This window comes from Colletes latitarsis, chromosome 9 (assembly GCF_051014445.1).
Source record: "Colletes latitarsis isolate SP2378_abdomen chromosome 9, iyColLati1, whole genome shotgun sequence".
NCBI lineage: Eukaryota > Metazoa > Arthropoda > Insecta > Hymenoptera > Colletidae > Colletes > Colletes latitarsis.
The window spans coordinates 32,240,108-32,260,773 of record NC_135142.1 but is presented as its reverse complement, the minus strand read 5'-3'; the positions used below and the strand labels follow the sequence as shown (position 1 = coordinate 32,260,773).

The following is a 20,666-nucleotide window of genomic DNA, read 5'->3' as shown; positions in this document are numbered from 1 at the left end:
AATAGGTTGTATGTAACTTTATTTTTCATTTTTTTATAAATTTAAACCATTCTCCTGAGAAGTTCGTTGATTTTATCTTCACGGTTTCCAAAATCACCACCCTCAACGTAGTGGTTAGTCTTCTTGCGCCACCCACCATTGGGTGTGTTAAGCTAAGAAATAGAAAGAAACTAATTAATTTTTTAAAGGCAAAAGTTGTGTGGCCCGCTGACTAGAAGTCCCGCGGGACTGCACAGGGGCAAGAGGAGTAGGACTGTTAGAATTGTTTGAGTTCGACTAAGAGACGCAATAATACATGCGCGTCACGAAGAGAAACTCGTATTATTCTACGACATAGTAGGAGGTTAGTAGAACAAGAAATATTTCTACAACCATGCCTATGTCGTGATCGAAAATTTAGAGATACATTTACCTTGAATGGCCATAGGAAGTTACTTGCATATTTGAATTTTGATCCAACCGTGAATATTTCATGGATCAAGTCTTCTGTGCAGATAATACCGGAACGGCCTGAAAAATTCATTCCGCGTATTATTAAGATAGTATTTAATAAAAGATCTAATTATTGATTACATCTTAGAAATTGTAAGAATAATTGCAAACCTGAATATAAAACGTATGAAAAGGCTTTTCAAATATTCTGTTACTCTTTGACAAAGTGGAAGGGAGCAGTATATGGTAATTGAATACAACTTCCATAGATTCGTCAATAAATTAAACTAGTATAAAATAATCGTTAAAAAATTCTGACTGACAAACGAATCTAACATTTCAATTTCTTATTTATAAATAAAGTTTTCTAGCATACACTAACCAAGTTTCTTTTCGATGATAGCATTGCTTGTGATAGGAATACGTTGCCTATTTATTTTAGCAAACCCTCTTTTGTAAATCAATTCACGAACTGACTTTAGGTTTGGATATCCCCATGTGATGTAAGGTTCAACAATACGAAGCATGTTAATTGTTGCCTTGTTCAGTTTCACAAATACACCATTATTGATCTGCTTCAGGCGGAATAACTGAAGTACTTTGCGTACTTTTGGAGCAACTTGATTCACACTGAAATTTTTATGTTTGACAATATACTTTGAATGTTACAATTGCAAGCTAACATCAATGGGTAAATTACACTTACCCCCGAATACGAATAACAAATGCTAGTCGAGCTTCTCCAGGAATGTAGTAATTTCCACGATTTTTAGCTTGTCTTCTTAATCTGATTTCATCCCTCTCCTTCGTTCTGTATTCTATAACATATTTTTCTGCCCTTTTGAAGATTTCCTTCCTTTTCTTGTAACGATTTGCACGTTGCTGAAAGTTGGAAAAATTATTTTTATTAAAAGATCCATAATAAAAAACAAACAGTAAAGTATTAGAAAAGTTAATTAAAATTACAAGAAAATACCTTAATAGAAATTTGAAGACGCGCAGCTCTAACTGCTTCGCGGGTTTTCCTCCTCTTAAGTACCGACTCTGGTACTGCCGGTAGCTTTTTAGCTATGGGCTCAGTGTCTTTCTTCCTATACAAAAAATGTAAAATTTATTACCACGAACGTATGAAAATAACAAACAGTTTGCATAGTATACAGAACAATTAGGTTAGGTTCTCCTGAGCAATATAAAACAAGATTATTTGAATTAATAAATATTTCAATTTCATTCATTTGAAGACAAAAATGAGTACCTATTTTCAAAATCAATACAACTTTTAAGGACAAAAAATTGATTCTACCATGTCTCATGTTGATCGGTTGTATGATTCTTAAACGAAACGTAATAATCTGTCAATTTCAAAGAAAGCCGAAAAATGACAGTATACATATGATATACAAATTAGAAAGAATTTATAATAACGCATTTTAAAATCGTAATGGTTATGTTAGCATGCGATGTTTTCAGATTTCTTTAAGATCAGAACAGCACTTACATGTCCGCCATTCTATCACTTGGTAAAGAAATTTTTAATCCTTGTGCATTTCAGAACACTCGTACGTTTATTCTGAAGTTAACTGTGATTCGTCTAGTTCTTTTGTTAAAGGCGGGGAAGTTGAAATTACTTTTTTACCTATGTAGGTATGTGATCTTAACTTTTATGAGAGTGTAAGTGATAAATAACAAGAGAATTAGGCTTATAATAAATTATTATAATATAATAATCTTTCAAATTACACAGATTAAAAACGGATACAATTATGCAATACCCGTGTATTTCAGTTTCGTGAGATAGGAATCCCTACTAGGAATTTTCTATAAAAGATGTTGCGTATTATCAGCCAATCAACGATAATCATTTAATTGAAGCATGAAGTATATAATTAGAGATGTTAAGCGAGAAGAACTGTTATTACTATCTTCAGAGAGACCTCTTCCCTAGCTCGAAACCTCTGATGGGAAAGCAAACTTGGACGTTTGCTCACCAGAGGGTACGAGGTGTAGCGGTACTCCCTGATATAATAAGTTACTAGGTTAACAACTAGATACAGATACTCTTCCCTTTAAATGGCTTATAAGAAAGAGAAATAAAAATACAATAATAATGTGGCTATGTTGCTGAGCTGCGCACGATGTAACACCGTTAATAGCTCCGAACGAAGTGTCTTTCCCGGTCTGGGAAATGTCCCTATGCAGTTCTCTTGACGAAGGCCTTTCAAGGGCCTTCGGGGGTGGTTTATGACCGGGCCTGGCGCTTGTCGTTGGAGTCCGCACGTCTACGCGACGCCTTACCTCTTGTCGTGCCCTATGTTTAGGGGGAGCGTGTCGGAATTTCCAACAGGCTATAACTTTGCTATTTTTACGAATTTTAATGAGTCTAGAGCCTCAGAGAAACGGGCCGAGAAAATACATTAGGTGAAAGGTCTATTCGTATACCTTGTCTGTGGTAGCATGTACTTTAGAATTTTTCTACAGGCCTCTGTTGACCACTGCTGACCACTTCTGATATATCTGGCAACGTATAACGATTATTACTTCTCCTTCTTACTTCAGCCTTCTCAGGCTGATGACCCCATCCCCGCAACCATGCGGTGGACTTTACCGACGAAATTAAAAAATTTCAAATCATTCTGAAAAAATTATTTTTAGTTGCGGGGATCGATTACAATCATTTTTGGTGAATAAACATACCCTGAAATCCTACGCATTTTCGAGAAAAAAATTCTTTTTCCAAAACTACGATGTAAAAAAACCTGGTGGGAAAACGTCCAAGTTTGTCGGGAAATAGTACGTTTTCTCAAACGCGAGATGGCCCCACAACTATTTCTCGAGATAGAGAAATAGGCGCCATCTAGTGTCGAAGAAGACGAACTATTTCACGACAAACTTGGACGATTTCTCACCAGAGGGTTAGAGGTAGAAAAATAGGCGCCATCTAGCATCGAAGATAACGAACTATTTCACGACAAACTTGGACGTTTTTCCACCAGAGGGTTCGAGGTAGAAAAATAAGCGCCATCTAGCGTCGGAGATAACGAACTATTTCACGACAAACTTTGACGTTTGAAGGATTATATTCACCTTCTTTCTCGAATTCCCGAAGCTGTCCGAACTTAAGAGTCGCGTACAAATTGTTATTAGCGCGCGTAAGTCTGATACTCTTGATGGAAAACAGTCAGTATACCTTTGTCGACTTTCCGAAACACTACAAGCTCACGTACATACGCGTGATCTGTCATCTCTGGTATAAACCAGACCTAACCCAGACGAAGCGCCGAGTGCATCGTAGACACGTCTCATGGGAGTTAAGAGAGGCAGGCTCACATTTGCCTTCTCGCACTTGAACAACTGAAATCCGACTTCACGTCAACGGCATACGATTCGGAATCTCGACTGCCCAGGTATTTTTACTTGCCTTTCCTAGAGTTCATTACTGAACTCTGCAAATTACTCCTGGTTTCTATTTGCCTCTGATGACCAGTGCTAACAAAATTACAGAACTCTCGACAACTTTTGACACCATACAGCGACCGTTACTGACTGCTCCTGATTACTGCTTGCCTCTGCTGGACTCTGCTGACCACTGCTTATATTTCTGACAACCTATAACGATTACTACCAATTTCTGCTAACCTCTGTTGGTCTTTGCTGATCTCTGTCAGTGTGTGCTTGTCTCTGCTGAACTTTCCTGGCCTCTGCCGAATGCTACTGACCACTGCAGGTATTTCTGATAATGTATAACAATTAATACTTACTACTGCATGCCCCTACAAGTCTCTGCTTGCCTTTGCAGCTTTCTGCTTGCCTGTGCATGCCTTTGCTGGCCTCTGCTGAACACTGCTGACCACCCCTGATGCTTCTGATATCGCATAATGATTACAACTTACTACTGTTAGCCTCTCCCAACCTCTGCTTGCTTCTGCTGACCACCCCTGATGCTTCTGGCAACGTATAGCGATTACAACTTGCTACTGTCAGCCACTCCCAGCCTCTGCTGACCTCTGCTGACCATCCCTGATGCTTCTGGTAATGTACAACGATTACAACTTGCTACTGCTTGCCTCTGTTAGTCTCTGCATGCCTCTGCATGCCTCTGCATCCCTCTGCATCCCTCTGCATCCCTCTGCATCCCTCTGCATCCCTCTGCTGACCTCTGCTGGCCCCTGCTGACCACGCTGACCTTTGTTAACAACTTCTAACATGATGTACATGTATTAAAACTTTGTATAATGTAAATCTATGACAATAAATGATATAATTTCAAAGAATTCTATGTGTTCTCATCGCTTTTACCTTTCTTTTCCTCTCCCCATTATTCCCTTAGTTATAAGAAACCGTTTCTCTACTTAAAACTGGAATTCCAAAGTGCCCGGAGCGTTTTCTGAAATGCCGGTGACCTTGACCCACTTTCGAAACTGGGTCAAGGCCAAATCCTGATTCCCAAAGCGCCCGGAATTTTTCTAAGATTCGATGGCCTTGACCTACTTTCGAAATTGGGTCAAGGCCATCCGGATTTCCAAGTCGGCCGGAAGATTTCTGAAATTTTGAATGGCCTTGACCCACTTTCGAAATTGGGTCAAGGCCATCCGGGTTTCCAAGTCGGCCGGAAGATTTCTGAAATTTCGAATGGCCTTGACCCACTTTCGAAATTGGGTCAAGGCCATCCGGGTTTCCAAGTCGGCAGGAAGATTTCTGAAATTTCGAATGGCCTTGACCCACTTTCGAAATTGGGTCAAGGCCATCCGGGTTTCCAAGTCGGCCGGAAGATTTCTGAAATTTCGAATGGCCTTGACCCACTTTCGGAATTGGGTCAAGGCCATTCGGATTTCCAAAGCGCTCAGAATTTTTCTAAGATTCGAATGGCCTTGGCCCACTTCCGAAACTGGGCCAAGGTCAAGGTCAAATTCGGATTTCCAAAGTTCCCGGAACATTTCTAAAATGCTGGTGAACTTGCGAAGAAGGTGGTACGCATCTTATAGGTAAGAGAATGATTTGGAGAGGAAAAGGACGGTAAAAAATGATGAGAACACATTGAATACTTTGAAATTATATCATTTATTGGCATAGATTTACATTATACAAAACTTTAATACATATAAACATATTATATTATAATACATCATGTGACAAGTTGTCAGCAACGGTCAGCAGTGGTCAGCGACGGTCAGCTGACGTCGGGAGATGTTGGCAGAGGCCGGCTTAGGTCGGGAGATGCTGGCTGAGGTCAGCAGAGGGTGGCAGTAGCGAGTAGTAATCGTTATACGTTGTCAGAAATATAAGCGGTGGTCAGCAGTGGTCAGCAGCGGTGAGCAGCGGTGAGCAGAGGCCAACGGAGGCCAGCAGAGGTATGCAGAGGCAAGTAGAGTCCAGTAGGGACAGGCAGTAGCAAGTTGTAATCGTTATACGTTGTCAGAAGTATCAGGAGTGGTCAGTAGCGGTCAGCAGAGTCCAGCGGAGGCAGGCAGAAGTCAATAGTAATCGTTATACGTTGTCAGAAATATAAGCGGTGGTCAGCAGAGGCCAGCAGAGGCTGGGAGAGGGTAACAGTAGTCAGTCGTAATCGTTATACGTTGTCAGAAATTCCAGGAGTGGTCAGGAGTGGTCAGCAGCGGTCAGCAGTGGTCAGCAGAGGCCAGTGGAGACCTGTTGACGGGAGGTCGGATATTAGTTCAAGAGCGAGAAAGGAAGTGTGAGCCTTTCTCTCTCGACTCCCACGAGGCGGTCCGAAATTACTTGAGACAACTTCGGAGAATCGAGAAAGAGGGCATGCGTCATTTTGCCTTTGTCGGGTTTCCGAAACTCCACGAGCTCACGTACGCGTGATCTGACATAGTGTGAGAGAGCACCTTCGGTGCCTTTCTGGCATCTATGCACTGTATGCGAGTATGCAACTGACAGACGCTCTGTACGTTCGTATTCGACAACGATGAGTCACGTTTGATATTTCTGCAGTTTTGTGCGGAGGGCCGCCTTTTTAACTATTATCTTTCACGTATCACGTGGAGTTAAATACTGATATTTGAACGCCTATATCAGTTAGATGACGGCGGTACGCCGTGTGTTAACAGGTCATGGGGGCCTGTTTCGGCCGCTGCATTTCCAAAGTTACAGACTCCTTGTCGTACAGGTTAGACATATCCCAATTGTTTTGAGATATGGGTTTCCCAAGAAATTCTGTATTCGTATTCACGCATTAGACTCCTGCTATTCCTAGAAATTTCACGTAACATATTTATGCTTTCTCCGCGTTATATGTACGTCTTTTGTTTTCTGACGCTGAACACCTTTAAATTTAAGGTTTTACCAAAGGCACACCAGTATGTCTTTCCAAGGAGACGAACAAGTTGAGGTATATAAAATTTTATCGTACGAACAATGACATCAGTAACAAATAAAATGTCTTACAGCTCGTAATAATAATATACAGAGGATGATTTTTGAAGAAGACTTGGTGCAATTATTCATAAATCTTTGAGAATATGTTTAAAAACTGATTGTACAGATAATATGTAAAGATAATCACATTGGTCCTTTCTAAAAAATCATTCCATGTAATTTTTTGTTTATGAATGTAGTGAAAGGATAATTAGAACTTACTAATTTCTTTGTAGTTTATGGAGGGCAAAGGAGATGCAGACCAATCTAGAGGATCAAAAACGTAAGGAATTGAGTTGAGCTTTAGGGCAGTGTTTCACTTTTTTTATTGTATTAATTATACGCTTCATTGTTATGCTTCCTGGATAGCCTGTTATCGTTTCTCTCCTTAAATCGATTCAAGGTAAATGGATTAGATTATCAGGATTTTTATATATTTTATTGCGAATAGTAGGTCTATCTGCATAATGTAAATTATTATCAATTGCAATACCACTTCCAAGATTTCTTGTTGGTACAGTTAACTACAGTAGTGCCTACTTAATTGACCGCATTTTTGCCCACTTAAGTGTCCGCGGTTATCCCCACCAATTCTTGGAAGCCAAACGGCTTCGAACATCGAGCGTGTTGAGCGTAACTTAACGCTGGTCGTTATCGATACATTGTATATATGGTTTCGGGTGCCAGCTATTGTATCTCACTCGCACTTATCCTCTTTCCTTATCTCCGTTCAATTCTGAGAACTAACCATGCCCACTTAAACGACCGCGGCCGGTCCCGAGCACGGACACTTAAATGGGCACTACTGTATATTGCATAAAATTCATGTAATCTTTACGACAATTGTATTCAGCAATTGTACTTGTAATGTATTTGTAGAAGAAACATGGAGTTCCTGTAACATTGGAATTGTTGGAAGATGGGGGTTGGTCAAAGGGTACTAATAAATATGCCAGATTAAAGTCTAGGAACAATGCTTCTACAAGGTATGATGCTTACCTCGAGTAACGTGATATGTTTATAAATATCAACTCTGTAATACGTAAAACACGTTGAAATAATTTTTTAGTTCTGGGTTGGATACACCGCTTCAAGTTCTTGATGCAAGGACATTAATGAAACAACAAGCATGTGTTTCCTCTACTCCCGGGTCTTCGTTAGATCTAGAGTGGGAACACGAAGGTAATTAGTTTAAAACTACGTTTTACGAACATAAAGCGAACGCGATACAAAAGTATTAACTTTTTAGGATTACCTGTACCAGTCGTGGATGATGAAATTGCGGAGAGTAACGATGGTTCTATGACTCAAACGTCGGTCAACAATAGTCAGCCCTCTAGTTTGACAGCATCTCCTTGGTCTAGGGTGTCTACACCAAATAGTTTAGAATGGGATCCGGTTGAAGCAGATATGGTATGTGTTGATTTAGAGACTGAACAGTTATTGACTGAGATAGAAAGATTAACAGATAGAGCATTACAAGAGACAGGTGAATGGACTAGTACTAGCTGATAAATAATGTATTTACAATTAACAGGATTGTTTGTATTTTTGTATTATAAAGAAGGGGTACACAACGGAATTAAAAGAGTATGAAATACTTTTAGAAGACAAAGAAAAAGATTCTACTGTTTCAATATTTGTATTGTTGAAACAATATGAAGATATATTTATATTGTTTCAAAAAATATATACATACGTGTATAACTTAGCATAATTAACATTTTAATAGGAAGGTATATTATTGAGAATACCTTTCATCAATTTATTATAGAAGAAAATGCCAATGATTCAAACGAAGAATTTTTTATATTATAACATATGTATATAAGTCTTACACAAGTAAAAAACGGATATACTTTTGTTACTCAGTTCTGAACGAAACATTTGCAATGTTACACATTTTTAAACAGTTTCTTTCTCTTAATGCATTTTTTATTCTACCCTAATTATGTCCTTTCAAAGTATTTTACGAAAAATTTTTATTCTTAACTATCTACATTCTCATTTTATATAACTTCCGCGGGACAATAACTTTCTTCCTATTAATAATCATTATGTTACATTTTAAAAGAACTAAATTTGTCATCTTATTCCAGAAGTTTATACTTTCCTCCAAGATTACAAGTTTAATATTAAAATTTATGTACTTTGAAAGACACTGATCTCATCTTCTTTTGTACAAACATTAATTCATAGTATTATAACGTATTATTTTAACCTTTTGAAGCACCTAAATAACGCATATATAATAAAATTTCTTTCACACATTTTTTTATTTTTTCTTAATGGATAGATTTTCCATGAAAATAGTCTAAAGAAATTTTATATAAATGGCCAATTGTGCTTCAAACGGTTAGATACATGCATATCATGTACGCGACAGTATAAATTCTTATGTTTGTAAACTCTACTGTTCACGATTTAACTTAGATAGGAAAAAAAGTTAAAAGAAAAAAAAAAAAAAAAAAAAAAAATTAATTAAAATGCATCAGGTGCTATCAATGCAATATATTTTTTGCAAACGGAATTTTAAAAAAGCGGCTTCTTTTGGGGAAAAATTTCTTTCAGAGCTTAGTATATCTTAAATTAATTGTATTTTATAAAAAGAAAGATTATCATATAGTCTATTTGTAAATCTAGTCACAGTGAAATCTCTCGAATCTCTGGAAGATTTAAACAAGGAAGCAAACAGAACACGAGGTGGTGCTGGTGTAATGTTAATGTTAATACATATTTGAGTGTACAAAACATGTTTCTACTGTGGTTAAATTATTACGAGGTAATTAGGTTACAAGTTTAGATAGAGACTGTCGATTAATGAAGTAAATGAATTTTAAGACCGAGGTAGGCTGCCTTACAATAGATACAAAAAAAAAAGAAAAAAAAAATATGAAATTCATAACTGCTAACATGCTATTTGAAACTTTGATTGCATTACATTCGCGGGTATGCTCCGTTATAATTGCATAATTAAATTTAAGATTATTACCTTATGAATAATTTTCGAGTGAATCAAAATTTATGCGGCAATAGCGTAGGTAATAAATGATAATAAAGATAATAATAATGGTGTAGCATGTTAATAACGCCGTGCCATAGCTACGTATACAATTTATAGATTCCGTCTATTGTCGTCGTTTATTTTACACTCCGAAAATTCATTCACATCTGTCGGAAATACTAAATGCCGAAACATTAAATTTTAATTGCATGATAAACGCACAGAAATATTAGTTGTGCAAAACGTATGTGGCTTGACATTATAATACCTATGTTACTAATTTAAGTATGAAACGTGTCCTGTACGTACATAAATAGTTTCATGTGTATTCTTCAGTTTGAAAATAATGAAAAAGGTGCTTGAAACGACAACAACAAAAAATTATAAAACGCTTGGAATCTGTCTCTATATCAAAGATAAAAGATGGATACAATATTTATACAACAGTCAAGTAATGTTGACACCAATGTCATAGTTCTGGTTGGAAATTTATCAACTTTAATCTTAAAATGCCTTGTTCTTTAAATTTTTTTGCCAATCTTGTTGTTATATATTTCATTTCTTTGTTTTTATTTATTTCGATTTAATAGCATATAAAATAAAGTATTTAAATTGATTGTCACATATTTATTTAATAAATATTTATGCTAAAGGCGTTTATTCGAGAATTTTAAGTGCTCTGAAATAATAGGGACCAAAAGTGTTTTCAGTATTAAGTCTCCTCATGGCTACTACTTTGTACCACAATGATTATTTTGCATAAGTTACATTTATGTATCTAACTTTGCTCGATTAACCAGCTACTTTTAATTAATTATAGGGCTGATTTTTATAATCGATTCGATGTATTAATGGCATTATATGGATAATTAAATTGTAAGGATAATTTTAAATTATTGTATCAATCTTGAAATTGTAAACAAAATTTATCATTGTTGGCTTTAAAAATATCTTTATCTGCGCCTAGCATTAATAATCTAAATAATATTGTTTATATTTTATGTACAGACGTTCATTGTCATTGTCAATTTGCAATATGTAAAAAGTGAACACTATACATTATTTGCTTACGTATTAAACACAGATATTATCATTGTACCAGTTATCCCTTTATTTAGTAACAATTTTATATACGATCACGGTAATAAATTTCATTAGTATTATTAAATAATAATGATATAACGCACCTTGCGACGTACAGATTTTTATCTATGATTCAGTTCACTAACGGACATTCTAGAAATATATCGATCTATCGTTTGATCGACTTTTAACGAGTATAAAGTTGAACGTGAAAGTGATAACATTATTATACATGTATTAATACTAATATGTTTTAATAAACAGTTGCTTTATTACATTTCTACATGCGTGTAAAAAGCAATAGAAAAAATAATTGTACTTTCTACATACGTGAATGCTCTTTGTATGTTTGATTAACACCATGTGAATTGTAAGTGTGTGTAGGTTAATAGAACATTGCACACAGGTGTAATGAGATTGGTTTCATATGGTCTCGTGGTAATGATACAAAGTTTTAATTAATTAGTGACAATATTTTTTTACGTCGATGGTGCAATCGTTTCTTCCTAACCTTTGTTCAAACTTGAGTACAAATCAAAATTTAATATACTAGATCACAGTGGTTTAGGTGCTTCCATTTAAGTACATACATATGCATTTATATTAATGTACCTTTTTAATTACGAGATTAAACATTCCGTAAATATTGTTTTAATTCAACGTACAGAATACATTTAAAAAATATTGTTTGCGACGAAAGAATTTATTAGTTTATGTTAATAAAATTAGTGGTATTATGTTTGTATTGCAATTACACACGGGTTTTTTACACTGGTGTATATTTTACTTTTCATGTGCACAATTTTGTGAAATACAACATAATGAATTGATCATGTAACTTATATTAAATTTTTACGTTATATACAGTTCTATTATAAGAATTATCTATAATTACATAAACGATTAGAGAAAAAATACGCGAGTATTTTAAGACCATAGCAACATAAAATTAAAACATATTTTGACAAAAGCTAATACTTTGTTATGTTATGAAATAAATTTTGCTACATATTTGGCAGTTTTTACAAATATAGTTGATGTTTGTGAAAGTAATATGATTTTTTGTTATTTTGGGTTAATTGATATGGAACTATAAAATAATAATTATTATAAAAGTAATTGAATACAAATGAAGTACATATACATATATATATGATAAATGCAAGCAGTAACATTTATAATACTAAAGATTAACAGCGTAAGTATACATATAATATAATATATAAAAAGAAAAGAAAAGAAAAGAAAAAAAAAACAATCTCAAAGACTAGTAAATACAGCCGATGAAAAATAATAACAATGCAATTAAGATTTTGAATTTACATTGTTTCCAAGTAACAAAAACAATTTTTACAGTAAAATGAATATCCTCTGTAGGATCAAGGTAGATATGTACTAAAGTGGATATATCAGTGCAGTCATATCTCTGCCATATATTGTATTTTTATGGAAACCAGATTATTGATAGGGTGTATAAATCTGTTGTTTTTCTCTATGTTTAAAAAAGCTATCCGTAAAATGTGTTACATTTAGATTAATTTAAACAAGAAACAGTCGTCTCAAAACAAGTAGAATTATCGCTGACACCAAGGAGGCAATAAGAATGTTCCAGAATAAGTCGTTAGAAAATGACATTGTCTCTATTTGTTGGTTTAGTATTATGTCTGATTGTTGCCGATCTTGATTTTCAGTACAAGTTGTATCAATGGTCATACGTCGCCTCAATTCATCGACTGAAATACTGTCTTCGTTATCCATGAAAAATGTCTCGGATGTCGGTGAATCGTCGGCCTGAAAATATGATTTCTTGAACAGCCTTACACGTCATAATTACTCAAATTTACGGCTATTACGGTCACTATACTTTTTACATTATCATTCTGATACCTTCACTGAATTCGATTATAAAATTACCTTTAAGGCAATCGTATTCAACATAGTTTGTTCCTCTTCTGTGATGGGTTTTTTGACTGTAGTTTTGGATAATAAGTTGACAACCTTTCCACAAGTGTCACACTGCCAATTCAATGATCTACAACGAAAGAATCTTTTTCAGAGACTGTACAATTTACAACTTATATAAATTACTTTTTTGCTAGTTTCTGCCTTTCTTCTTTACTATAATCTAAAGAACCAATTGTCCCGTTTCCTGGTGTTGGCATGAAAGCAATCAAGGCCAACAGAGCTGTTCTAATACTCCAAGAGGGCTGCCATGTTTCAGGATGATGTCCAGAAATGCTCAGGCATATCTTTGTGTTGATTTCAAATCGACCATTTGGCTGGAAAAATGATATATATTTGCAAATTTTCTTAATGCAAATGCAAATGCAAATGCAAAAGTAGACGTTTATCTGGCATTACGCTAGGTTATTGAAAAACAGATATTAAAATACGTTTGAAGTTATAATCACTTACTGTTAACAATATAATATTTGGGGGTTTCATAGGATATTCTGGAGGCAACAAGATTCTGCCATGATAAACACCACCTTCAAAATCTGTGGAAGGTGGTCCTTGTACTGTAAAATGCCATTCAAACAGATTGTCCTCCAATGGTGATGCATAATATTCCTCGGTTGCCTCATAAAGCTCCTGAGCCTCTCTCATTAATCTTTTTACAGCTAGAATTTTGTTAAATGACATTGGGCCATTGATACAAGTCTAACATAACATTGTTTGCAGCAATAAAAGGCAATTATCAAATTAGAATTAATATTTTTGATTAACTATAAGCGATTGATTTATTTAAACGTTACATATTGGAAGAGAACGCTTGGAGATATGTAGTGCGAGATAATGTATACTTAACGTTCAAAGATAACGGTTTTCAATAAATGGAAAAGAAGGAAAACTCGTAAAAAGATTGCAAGTGTACTGTGTGTTGTTGGCGGAATCCTGGCATGATCGAACATATAGAATTTCGTTTTCTGGGACTGACTTACCGGGACTTTTCGCGTTGTACTTTCCCTCGAATGACATTTTCGGGAGCGTGTCGGTCGAGGTTAAAAACTGGAATAAAAATAGTACTCGAGCTGAGTGCTATCGCTTTGTCATACGGCCTCGATGTACCGTCGTAGCCAATCGTAGTGCATTCTTCACATTTTTCTTCGTTGCATCCTGACCATCGGAAAAGGAATAGTTGCACAGCGTAACGACGTTTAAATTGATTGAAGTTAATTTTGACGTGGCCTAATAGGTGCGGCGTTATAAGTTTGCACAAAAAATAACGTGAAAATGGCCGCGCTTATCGCGTGCTCGCGCCCGCGCGTATAGGTCAGTTCGGTCCCTTAAAGTTTGTTCGTAAATGCGTACAGATATGGTCGATGTCTACAGAATTTTCCAAAACGGGTCAACGATGGATGTCATCGTTCAACGAGATGCTATTAAGCGGTCACATTGATCACGTACATCCATATTTTACAGTTCGTCTTTCGCGTTCGATCTGTGCTCCGAGATTTCTTGTCCAAATTTTTAACACTCGAATATTCGTATAGCAAGTTAAATGCTTGGAAAATATACAGCGACGAAAAAGTTGTTGTTTTTACACGAGAATGAAATTTGGTCAATTTAATTTCATTAATAATTTCCTCGAAATATAATTACACGCGATCAAAGTAGAATTCTTAATCTTCAAAGCATTTTTCTGCATGCAAATGAAAGATATTTATTATATGGTACAAATATCGGTTTGCAACAGTCTTCGAACAATTAAGAATAAGACGAATAATAAAGGCTATATTCCGTGGAGTAATTCTTTTATTTAGATTTTAAGATATTTTCAATTCTTTCCGTCGGATGCTCGATTGGATCGAGACCTAGATACCGGGAAAATGTTATCATATTGTAAATAAGCCATTGTTGGACCAAAATTGAGTTATGCTTGGAGTCGTTGACTCGATAAACGTTCTAGTAAATAAAAATTTCAAATTTTTCGTAACTAGTTTTTAAATTATCTTTAGGTACATTCAGATAAACAAATTTATCCATAGTACTATCGATTATATGTATATACAAATTGCCCATCCTCTTTGCACCTCTTTTCTTGTTTTGGTTTTAGATTTGCTAAGAAAAGAAAATGTTGTTTAGGAATCCATTTCTACACGAAGGTGACTATATCTTTCCATACGAATTATGAACTTTGCTACTTGTAAAACTTTGTTGTCATTGCATTAAATGTAGGTTAAGTATGCGAATTTAATGAAAATATAATTGACTATATTGAATTTTAACGATATGATAATTGAATGTCATTATCTCTGAGCTGGCGATTACGTACAATCGAATCAGTGTTCTTGAGGTTGTAGCAATTAACATGAAACGACAAGATGGTACTCGTGCGATCAAGTTATTCGACGAATGTTAGGTTTCGCTTGATCTGCAAGATCCAATTACAGGTAGTACACATAGAGAGACAGACAACCGCGGGAAATTAATACCACAGTCGATTACATAAAGCATGCTTCCGCAAGTTGATTGTTCATTATCAATAGTATGCAATTAAGTGATTTCTAGAGAATTCTCGCGTATACTAGCACTAAATTCCGAACAAAAGTATGACGTTTAGTCATACACGAGTACGTTCCTCTTAATGGAGGTGTAGAAACTTAATTTGGGAATCATTTCAAAAATTTTTTTCTCAAACGATCAAAGGACGGAAAGAAACGTGCATGTTCGTGGAAATTATAGACTTTATTTTTAGAATATTCTGAATATCATAAAACAACGTAAACATTCACAACAAATGGGAATAGGGTGTTATTTATAATAGTAATAATAATAATAATGTCATTACGTTATCGTAATAATTAATTGTTATGAATATGTCGTCATGACGTATTTATAATTATGTATAAGTAAGATCTTTTATTTAATTTTAGCAATTATCCACCTGTATCTTCATCGTTTTACTGATAATAATAATAATAATAATAATAATAATAATAATAATAATAATAATAATAATAATAGTGGTGGCCGTATGTAATAATAATGATAATAATCTTAATGGCAATAATAATAATAATAATAATAATAATAATAATAATGATGATGATGATGATGATGATGATAGTAATGATAATAATAATCGTAATGTTTCTATACGTATGTTTGTCACGTATATGTATATATAAACAAATATAATTATGTTTATCTCGTAAGAAGGGATAGAGTTCACAATGGCGCTAAACAATGTATGCAATGCAGTTTCGCTTTCATTTTTTGTAGTTGTTGTCGTCGTTTCCTTTCGTTAGAAATAATCTCATTTCGATAAAGTCGTACAGTCGAAGATCTTAAGAGTAAGATTTCTCGTAATAGTAAATAGATAAATAGTAAACGTGCGTATGTACAGTTTTATCGTTGAATGCCATTCTTCGAATGCCGCAAATATGAGTTCGATTACGGTTCATGCAGTGTTTTTTGTGCACGTCCGACGGATACACCTCACGATCGTGTTCGATTTTCAATAATTCTGACGATCCTCGTCGACGGGAAGTAATAAATATGCCATGCTTTATTAATCGAGTTACGCACTCTTCCGAAAACCAAATAGATCGAGGGTATGTACATTTAATCCCGTATTAAATGTTCGTTCAAATTCAATAAAAAATATTAAATATTCTGTTACATTTAATCAACGGTCCGTTTTCCAGAGTTTTTCTTTCAACGAGTGCTATCGATGCTAAAAAGATCGTTCACGGGAGTACACGTAAGGACCTTATAATACCGACAATCGTTTCAATGCTTCTGTACTTGGGGCTCCAAGTGTTCGTGCGAAGCAGACCTGGGTAAATTTCATTCCAAACGAAAATAAGAAATAACTACTTGAAATAACATTTCAATTTCGTTTCTTGGAATAACCGAAACATCGACATATTCGAGGTAATAGGTGCCTCGAGTAAGCTCCGAAATAACAGTGTTCTCGTTTACGTAACGCATCAATTACTCGTTTGTTTAAAAATTTATTCACAATATCGACGAGTTAATAAGTAGCATTAAACCGTACGTACAATGGTTTCTTATTATCCTCGACCGTACGCGAGAAAAGTTTGCTCGGCAACCTATTGTACATTTACGACAAAGATTATTTATTCGATGTTATTTCGTGAGATAATATAGCTTGATTGTATTTAAACAATGAAACAAGACATGTTATTTGAAATAGTATTCCAGAAGTACTCAGGTCCGGTAGGAAGGAACTTTTTTTTTGAATTCAGTATTCATTGACTTTATTTGTCGTTTCGTGAACAAGTGTATCCGTCGAACGATCTACGCGTAAAACTGACAAGAGAAACGAAGTCTAAGGCTACGGTTTCCTTGGAAAAAATTGGTTAAAAATCTCCTTGCTCGGCCGACGTTCTGCCACGATACATTCCTCGCCATCGATTCGCCCACGCTTTCGTTAACTTCTTTCGTTTCCGTTGTGTCCTCCTAATTAACGTCTTTGCTAGCGTCGGATTAATGTGACCAGGCGCGTTCTGGAATCGATGTATCTGTCCTGCGCGAATACTTTCTCCAGATAGTTGTATTAGAAATATTTGACAATTGGACAGATACATACGGAAGTAAGAAAACCTTTTCCGAAATACCAATACCAAGACGTAAGATAATCGCACCAGTAGTCGATACAGTGCGTCAGTAATGGACAATTAATCGGTATTAGCAGCGTTGCTTTTCTCAAACTGCAGTACCGCAGTACTTTGTTCTTCGACTTTTTCGAAACGCGAAAGTTTGAATAACGATATCGTCGTTAGAAACGCTAGAGAGTGTCAAGTGTGCTAAGCAACCGTTTGATATTTCCCTTTCTCGTCTAATAGATTGAACAAGTGTCGAGAACATTGCCAGATGCGAGAAATTGGCTCGTCAAAGTGTTAATTACACAGCCGCTGGCTCGTATTTGAGTCGAAGGTCGTTCCGGTTGAAAAAACATGAACATTGGGTGGAAATAATTCCGTTGCAAGTAAGTATCCCTAACGCAGATTGATGGTCGAAGCGTGGCAATACCGTACTAGCGAATGTCGATGCATTGGACTCAAGATGGTCGCTGTCTTCTCTCTCGGCTCTTTTCCCAAGCGTCTACCATCGAAACTAAAAAGTTGCCAACTACTGAAACGATTCTTAGGATCAGGAAGAAATTAGACAATATTTTTCAATCGCATTTTTATATTATCTTAACCACACAATAAGATAAAGAACTTTGATCGTTTTGATATGTCCATCCATTCGGAGGCAAAGAGAATGCAATGACTTTCTTATGGGGGTGGGTGTAGGGAAGGGGGGCCGGAAAAAAAGTTTTTATCCATTACTGGTGCTCGTACCTTACTTTTGATTACTTTTTCTTTCGTTGAGGGGGCACGTTTCCGTTCTCGTTGTGCCGAAATTGGGAGTTTCGAAAAATCTCTGGTCACACTATGGAAGGCGGTTTTCATTGCACACGCGGGTAACGAAAGAGCCCACGACGCTCTAGCGCTCTCCATTTCTTCTTCTCGTTTCAAATTTTTTTTTTTTCGTTTTGCAATTCGATATGTACATACGATTACCGATATAAATGTATGGCGGATCACAAATCGCGGATAGCAAGCAGTCAATGACATTTAACGATAATTACAAAACAATGCCGACGATATGGTATATAAATATACACACACATGCGTATGGTTAGCGAAGGCACACGATAATCGGTAGCAACAGGTACATAAAAGTGGTTTTCTCGGATCGATTCGATCGATCGTCGTCCCTCCGTCTGTGTTTTTGTTCGCAGAAATTTTTTAATTGTGCGCTTCGTAGAACAGTGACGTAAATATCTCATCGTCGATCAGCATCTTTAGCCAATCGTTTGGCCCGAATATTCCATCTGGTGTATTATATACAAGAATTATGCCCCGAGAGAGAAGATACTGGATATTCGAGGTCGCTTCCCCTATTGTGAATCGCTCTTTCAAGGAACAGAAGATGGAATAGAGGGGAACGGAGGGGGACAGTCGTTTGGTGACCTAAAGTAGCCAATGTGTCTGTCTCGCGTGAACTCGACGGTCGATCGATCGATCGATCGAATTCGTCGGTGAAACGCAACGAACGCATTCATGCGGCAAAAACATTCTCTCGAAATTGCAAAGCCACGGAGAATCGTAAGATCGTTCGTATTCGTCCGACGACGGGAGTTCCCTCCTCTCGAGAGAAGATTACTTTCAAAATTTCACGGCAGAAGCTCCCGTCGTACGTACATACGTTCATTTCTATACACATTGTACCATATGCAGGGTGTTCAGCCAACCCTGGGAAAAATTTTAATGCGGGATTCTAGAGGCCAAAATAAGACGAAAATTAAGGATACTAATTTGTTGATTGAGGCTTCGTTAAAAAGTTATAGAAACATTTCCGGCCACACGGTATATTGTCAGTAAAGAATTTTTTTCTCGAAAGTGGATAGGATTTTGGGGGTATATCTATTTATTTAAAGTTATTATTGGCCTCTAGAATCTCCCATTAAAATTTTTCCCAGGGATGGCCAAACACCCTGTATATCGTACGTATAATTTGTTTGTGGTCTCGTGTGTGCCTTATTGTGTACGTTCGCTTCCCCGCGCGTGTGTTGTATACGTATATATATAGATGAGAATGCACGCAACTTAACTCGGTATGTATACCTACTATATGCGTATATACATGTATATGTATAACCGCCTATAAGATGTCGCAAAAATTCTGTTCCGGGAACGCGCGCCATTTTCTATCGAGTCGTACGCGCCGACCGTCGAGTATTGCTTGTCGATTAATCGAAAGATTATAAAGGGTATTGAGATCCTTGATTCTCAGAGTTTCGGTGAATGGAATCCTCGGGGGGTTAAAAAAGTTATTAAAACATACAAATATAAAAGAAGTCTTTACAAGTTCGAACATTATAAATTTCGGTGCCGTTGGTCGTCGATTCGTATCGACAACTTGCTACAATGCTCTATCAGTACAAGTTAATATTTTGTAAATTCTACAAACTATTCTCGCGCGGGACATTTTTGGTACGATTGATACACAGCATCGAACGAAAGTATTGGCTCAGAATAGTCCTTAGGATATAAATGCTTATGATCGATCGTGAAAAGTGTTCTTTGTAAACCTTATTTTATAATATTCTAGACTACTTTATAGGAGGGTAAAACAGATAAACTCATTGAAACGTGTAATTACATAAAAAGAATGTTTGGGAATCCTCACTATAAAGTTCAAATAGGAATCCAATCGACTTTATTATAAGCATTTGTGACCTAAAAAGTCATGCTGTACCGACGCTTTCGTCCAATCCCGTACAATTCCTCGAGAATCGATAATAGAATTCAAGTTCCCTCCGATTTAATTCTCATCGAAAGTCTAGGCGTCGCATCGTAGACGCGTACGACCTCGGGTGGTGGCGTCACAAATCGCGGGACAACATCGGACAGAAATATAAAGTGATACAAAGAGAGATAGAGAAAAAGAGTGCGTGTCTGAAAAATGTAGATAAAATGGTAAAATCCTCAATAGCCGTTCTTGTTCGCATCACGGAGGGACAAAGTATCTCGAACGAGTTTCGTAACAATCTAAGAAATCGCTAGTCCACCGTCGCTGCCCGATATTCCCGATCGATCGAGTTCTAATCGAAACGCCGCGTGCATAATTATTTTACGCGGTAGCGTTGGATCGCGTTACATCGCGATCTAGGGACTTTACGCGCGTAGAAATCGGTTATTCCCCTACCCTTCTACCGGGAAAACCATCACGCGTCGTTTCATTTACT

General features: G+C 36.2%; 3 protein-coding genes across 6 annotated transcripts; 1 reads left to right on the top strand and 2 right to left on the bottom strand.

Moving 5' to 3' along the window:
- Positions 1 to 2: 2 nt before the first annotated feature.
- On the bottom strand, positions 3 to 2,005 carry Rpl7 (ribosomal protein L7). Its single transcript, XM_076773342.1, has 6 exons — positions 1,931 to 2,005; positions 1,409 to 1,523; positions 1,139 to 1,314; positions 815 to 1,062; positions 413 to 510; positions 3 to 152 (listed from the first exon to the last, which is right to left on the bottom strand). The coding sequence occupies exons 1-6, from the start codon at positions 1,939 to 1,941 to the stop codon at positions 42 to 44; spliced, it is 759 nt and encodes a 252-aa protein (XP_076629457.1). The 5' UTR covers positions 1,942 to 2,005; the 3' UTR covers positions 3 to 41.
- A 1,532-nt stretch (positions 2,006 to 3,537) lies between these two features.
- Positions 3,538 to 9,593, top strand: LOC143345837 (uncharacterized). 3 transcript variants are annotated; one of them, XM_076773346.1, is made up of 9 exons: positions 3,538 to 3,836; positions 6,013 to 6,562; positions 6,733 to 6,784; positions 7,047 to 7,093; positions 7,180 to 7,213; positions 7,690 to 7,796; positions 7,880 to 7,992; positions 8,060 to 8,223; positions 9,454 to 9,593. In XM_076773346.1, the coding sequence occupies exons 2-9, from the start codon at positions 6,507 to 6,509 to the stop codon at positions 9,460 to 9,462; spliced, it is 582 nt and encodes a 193-aa protein (XP_076629461.1). In that variant the 5' UTR covers positions 3,538 to 3,836; positions 6,013 to 6,506; the 3' UTR covers positions 9,463 to 9,593. The 3 variants fall into 3 exon arrangements, with proteins under 3 accessions (XP_076629461.1, XP_076629458.1, XP_076629459.1); XM_076773343.1 differs by lacking the exon at positions 9,454 to 9,593 and having other exon boundaries at positions 3,550 to 3,836; positions 8,060 to 8,970; XM_076773344.1 differs by lacking the exons at positions 3,538 to 3,836; positions 9,454 to 9,593 and having other exon boundaries at positions 5,941 to 6,562; positions 8,060 to 8,970.
- Positions 9,108 to 14,321, bottom strand: LOC143345835 (ubiquitin-conjugating enzyme E2 J1). 2 transcript variants are annotated; one of them, XM_076773340.1, is made up of 5 exons: positions 13,840 to 14,321; positions 13,313 to 13,518; positions 12,986 to 13,176; positions 12,812 to 12,929; positions 9,108 to 12,703 (listed from the first exon to the last, which is right to left on the bottom strand). In XM_076773340.1, the coding sequence occupies exons 1-5, from the start codon at positions 13,874 to 13,876 to the stop codon at positions 12,437 to 12,439; spliced, it is 819 nt and encodes a 272-aa protein (XP_076629455.1). In that variant the 5' UTR covers positions 13,877 to 14,321; the 3' UTR covers positions 9,108 to 12,436. The 2 variants fall into 2 exon arrangements, with proteins under 2 accessions (XP_076629455.1, XP_076629456.1); XM_076773341.1 differs by having other exon boundaries at positions 9,108 to 12,688; positions 13,840 to 14,318.
- Between the last annotated feature and the right edge of the window lie 6,345 nt (positions 14,322 to 20,666).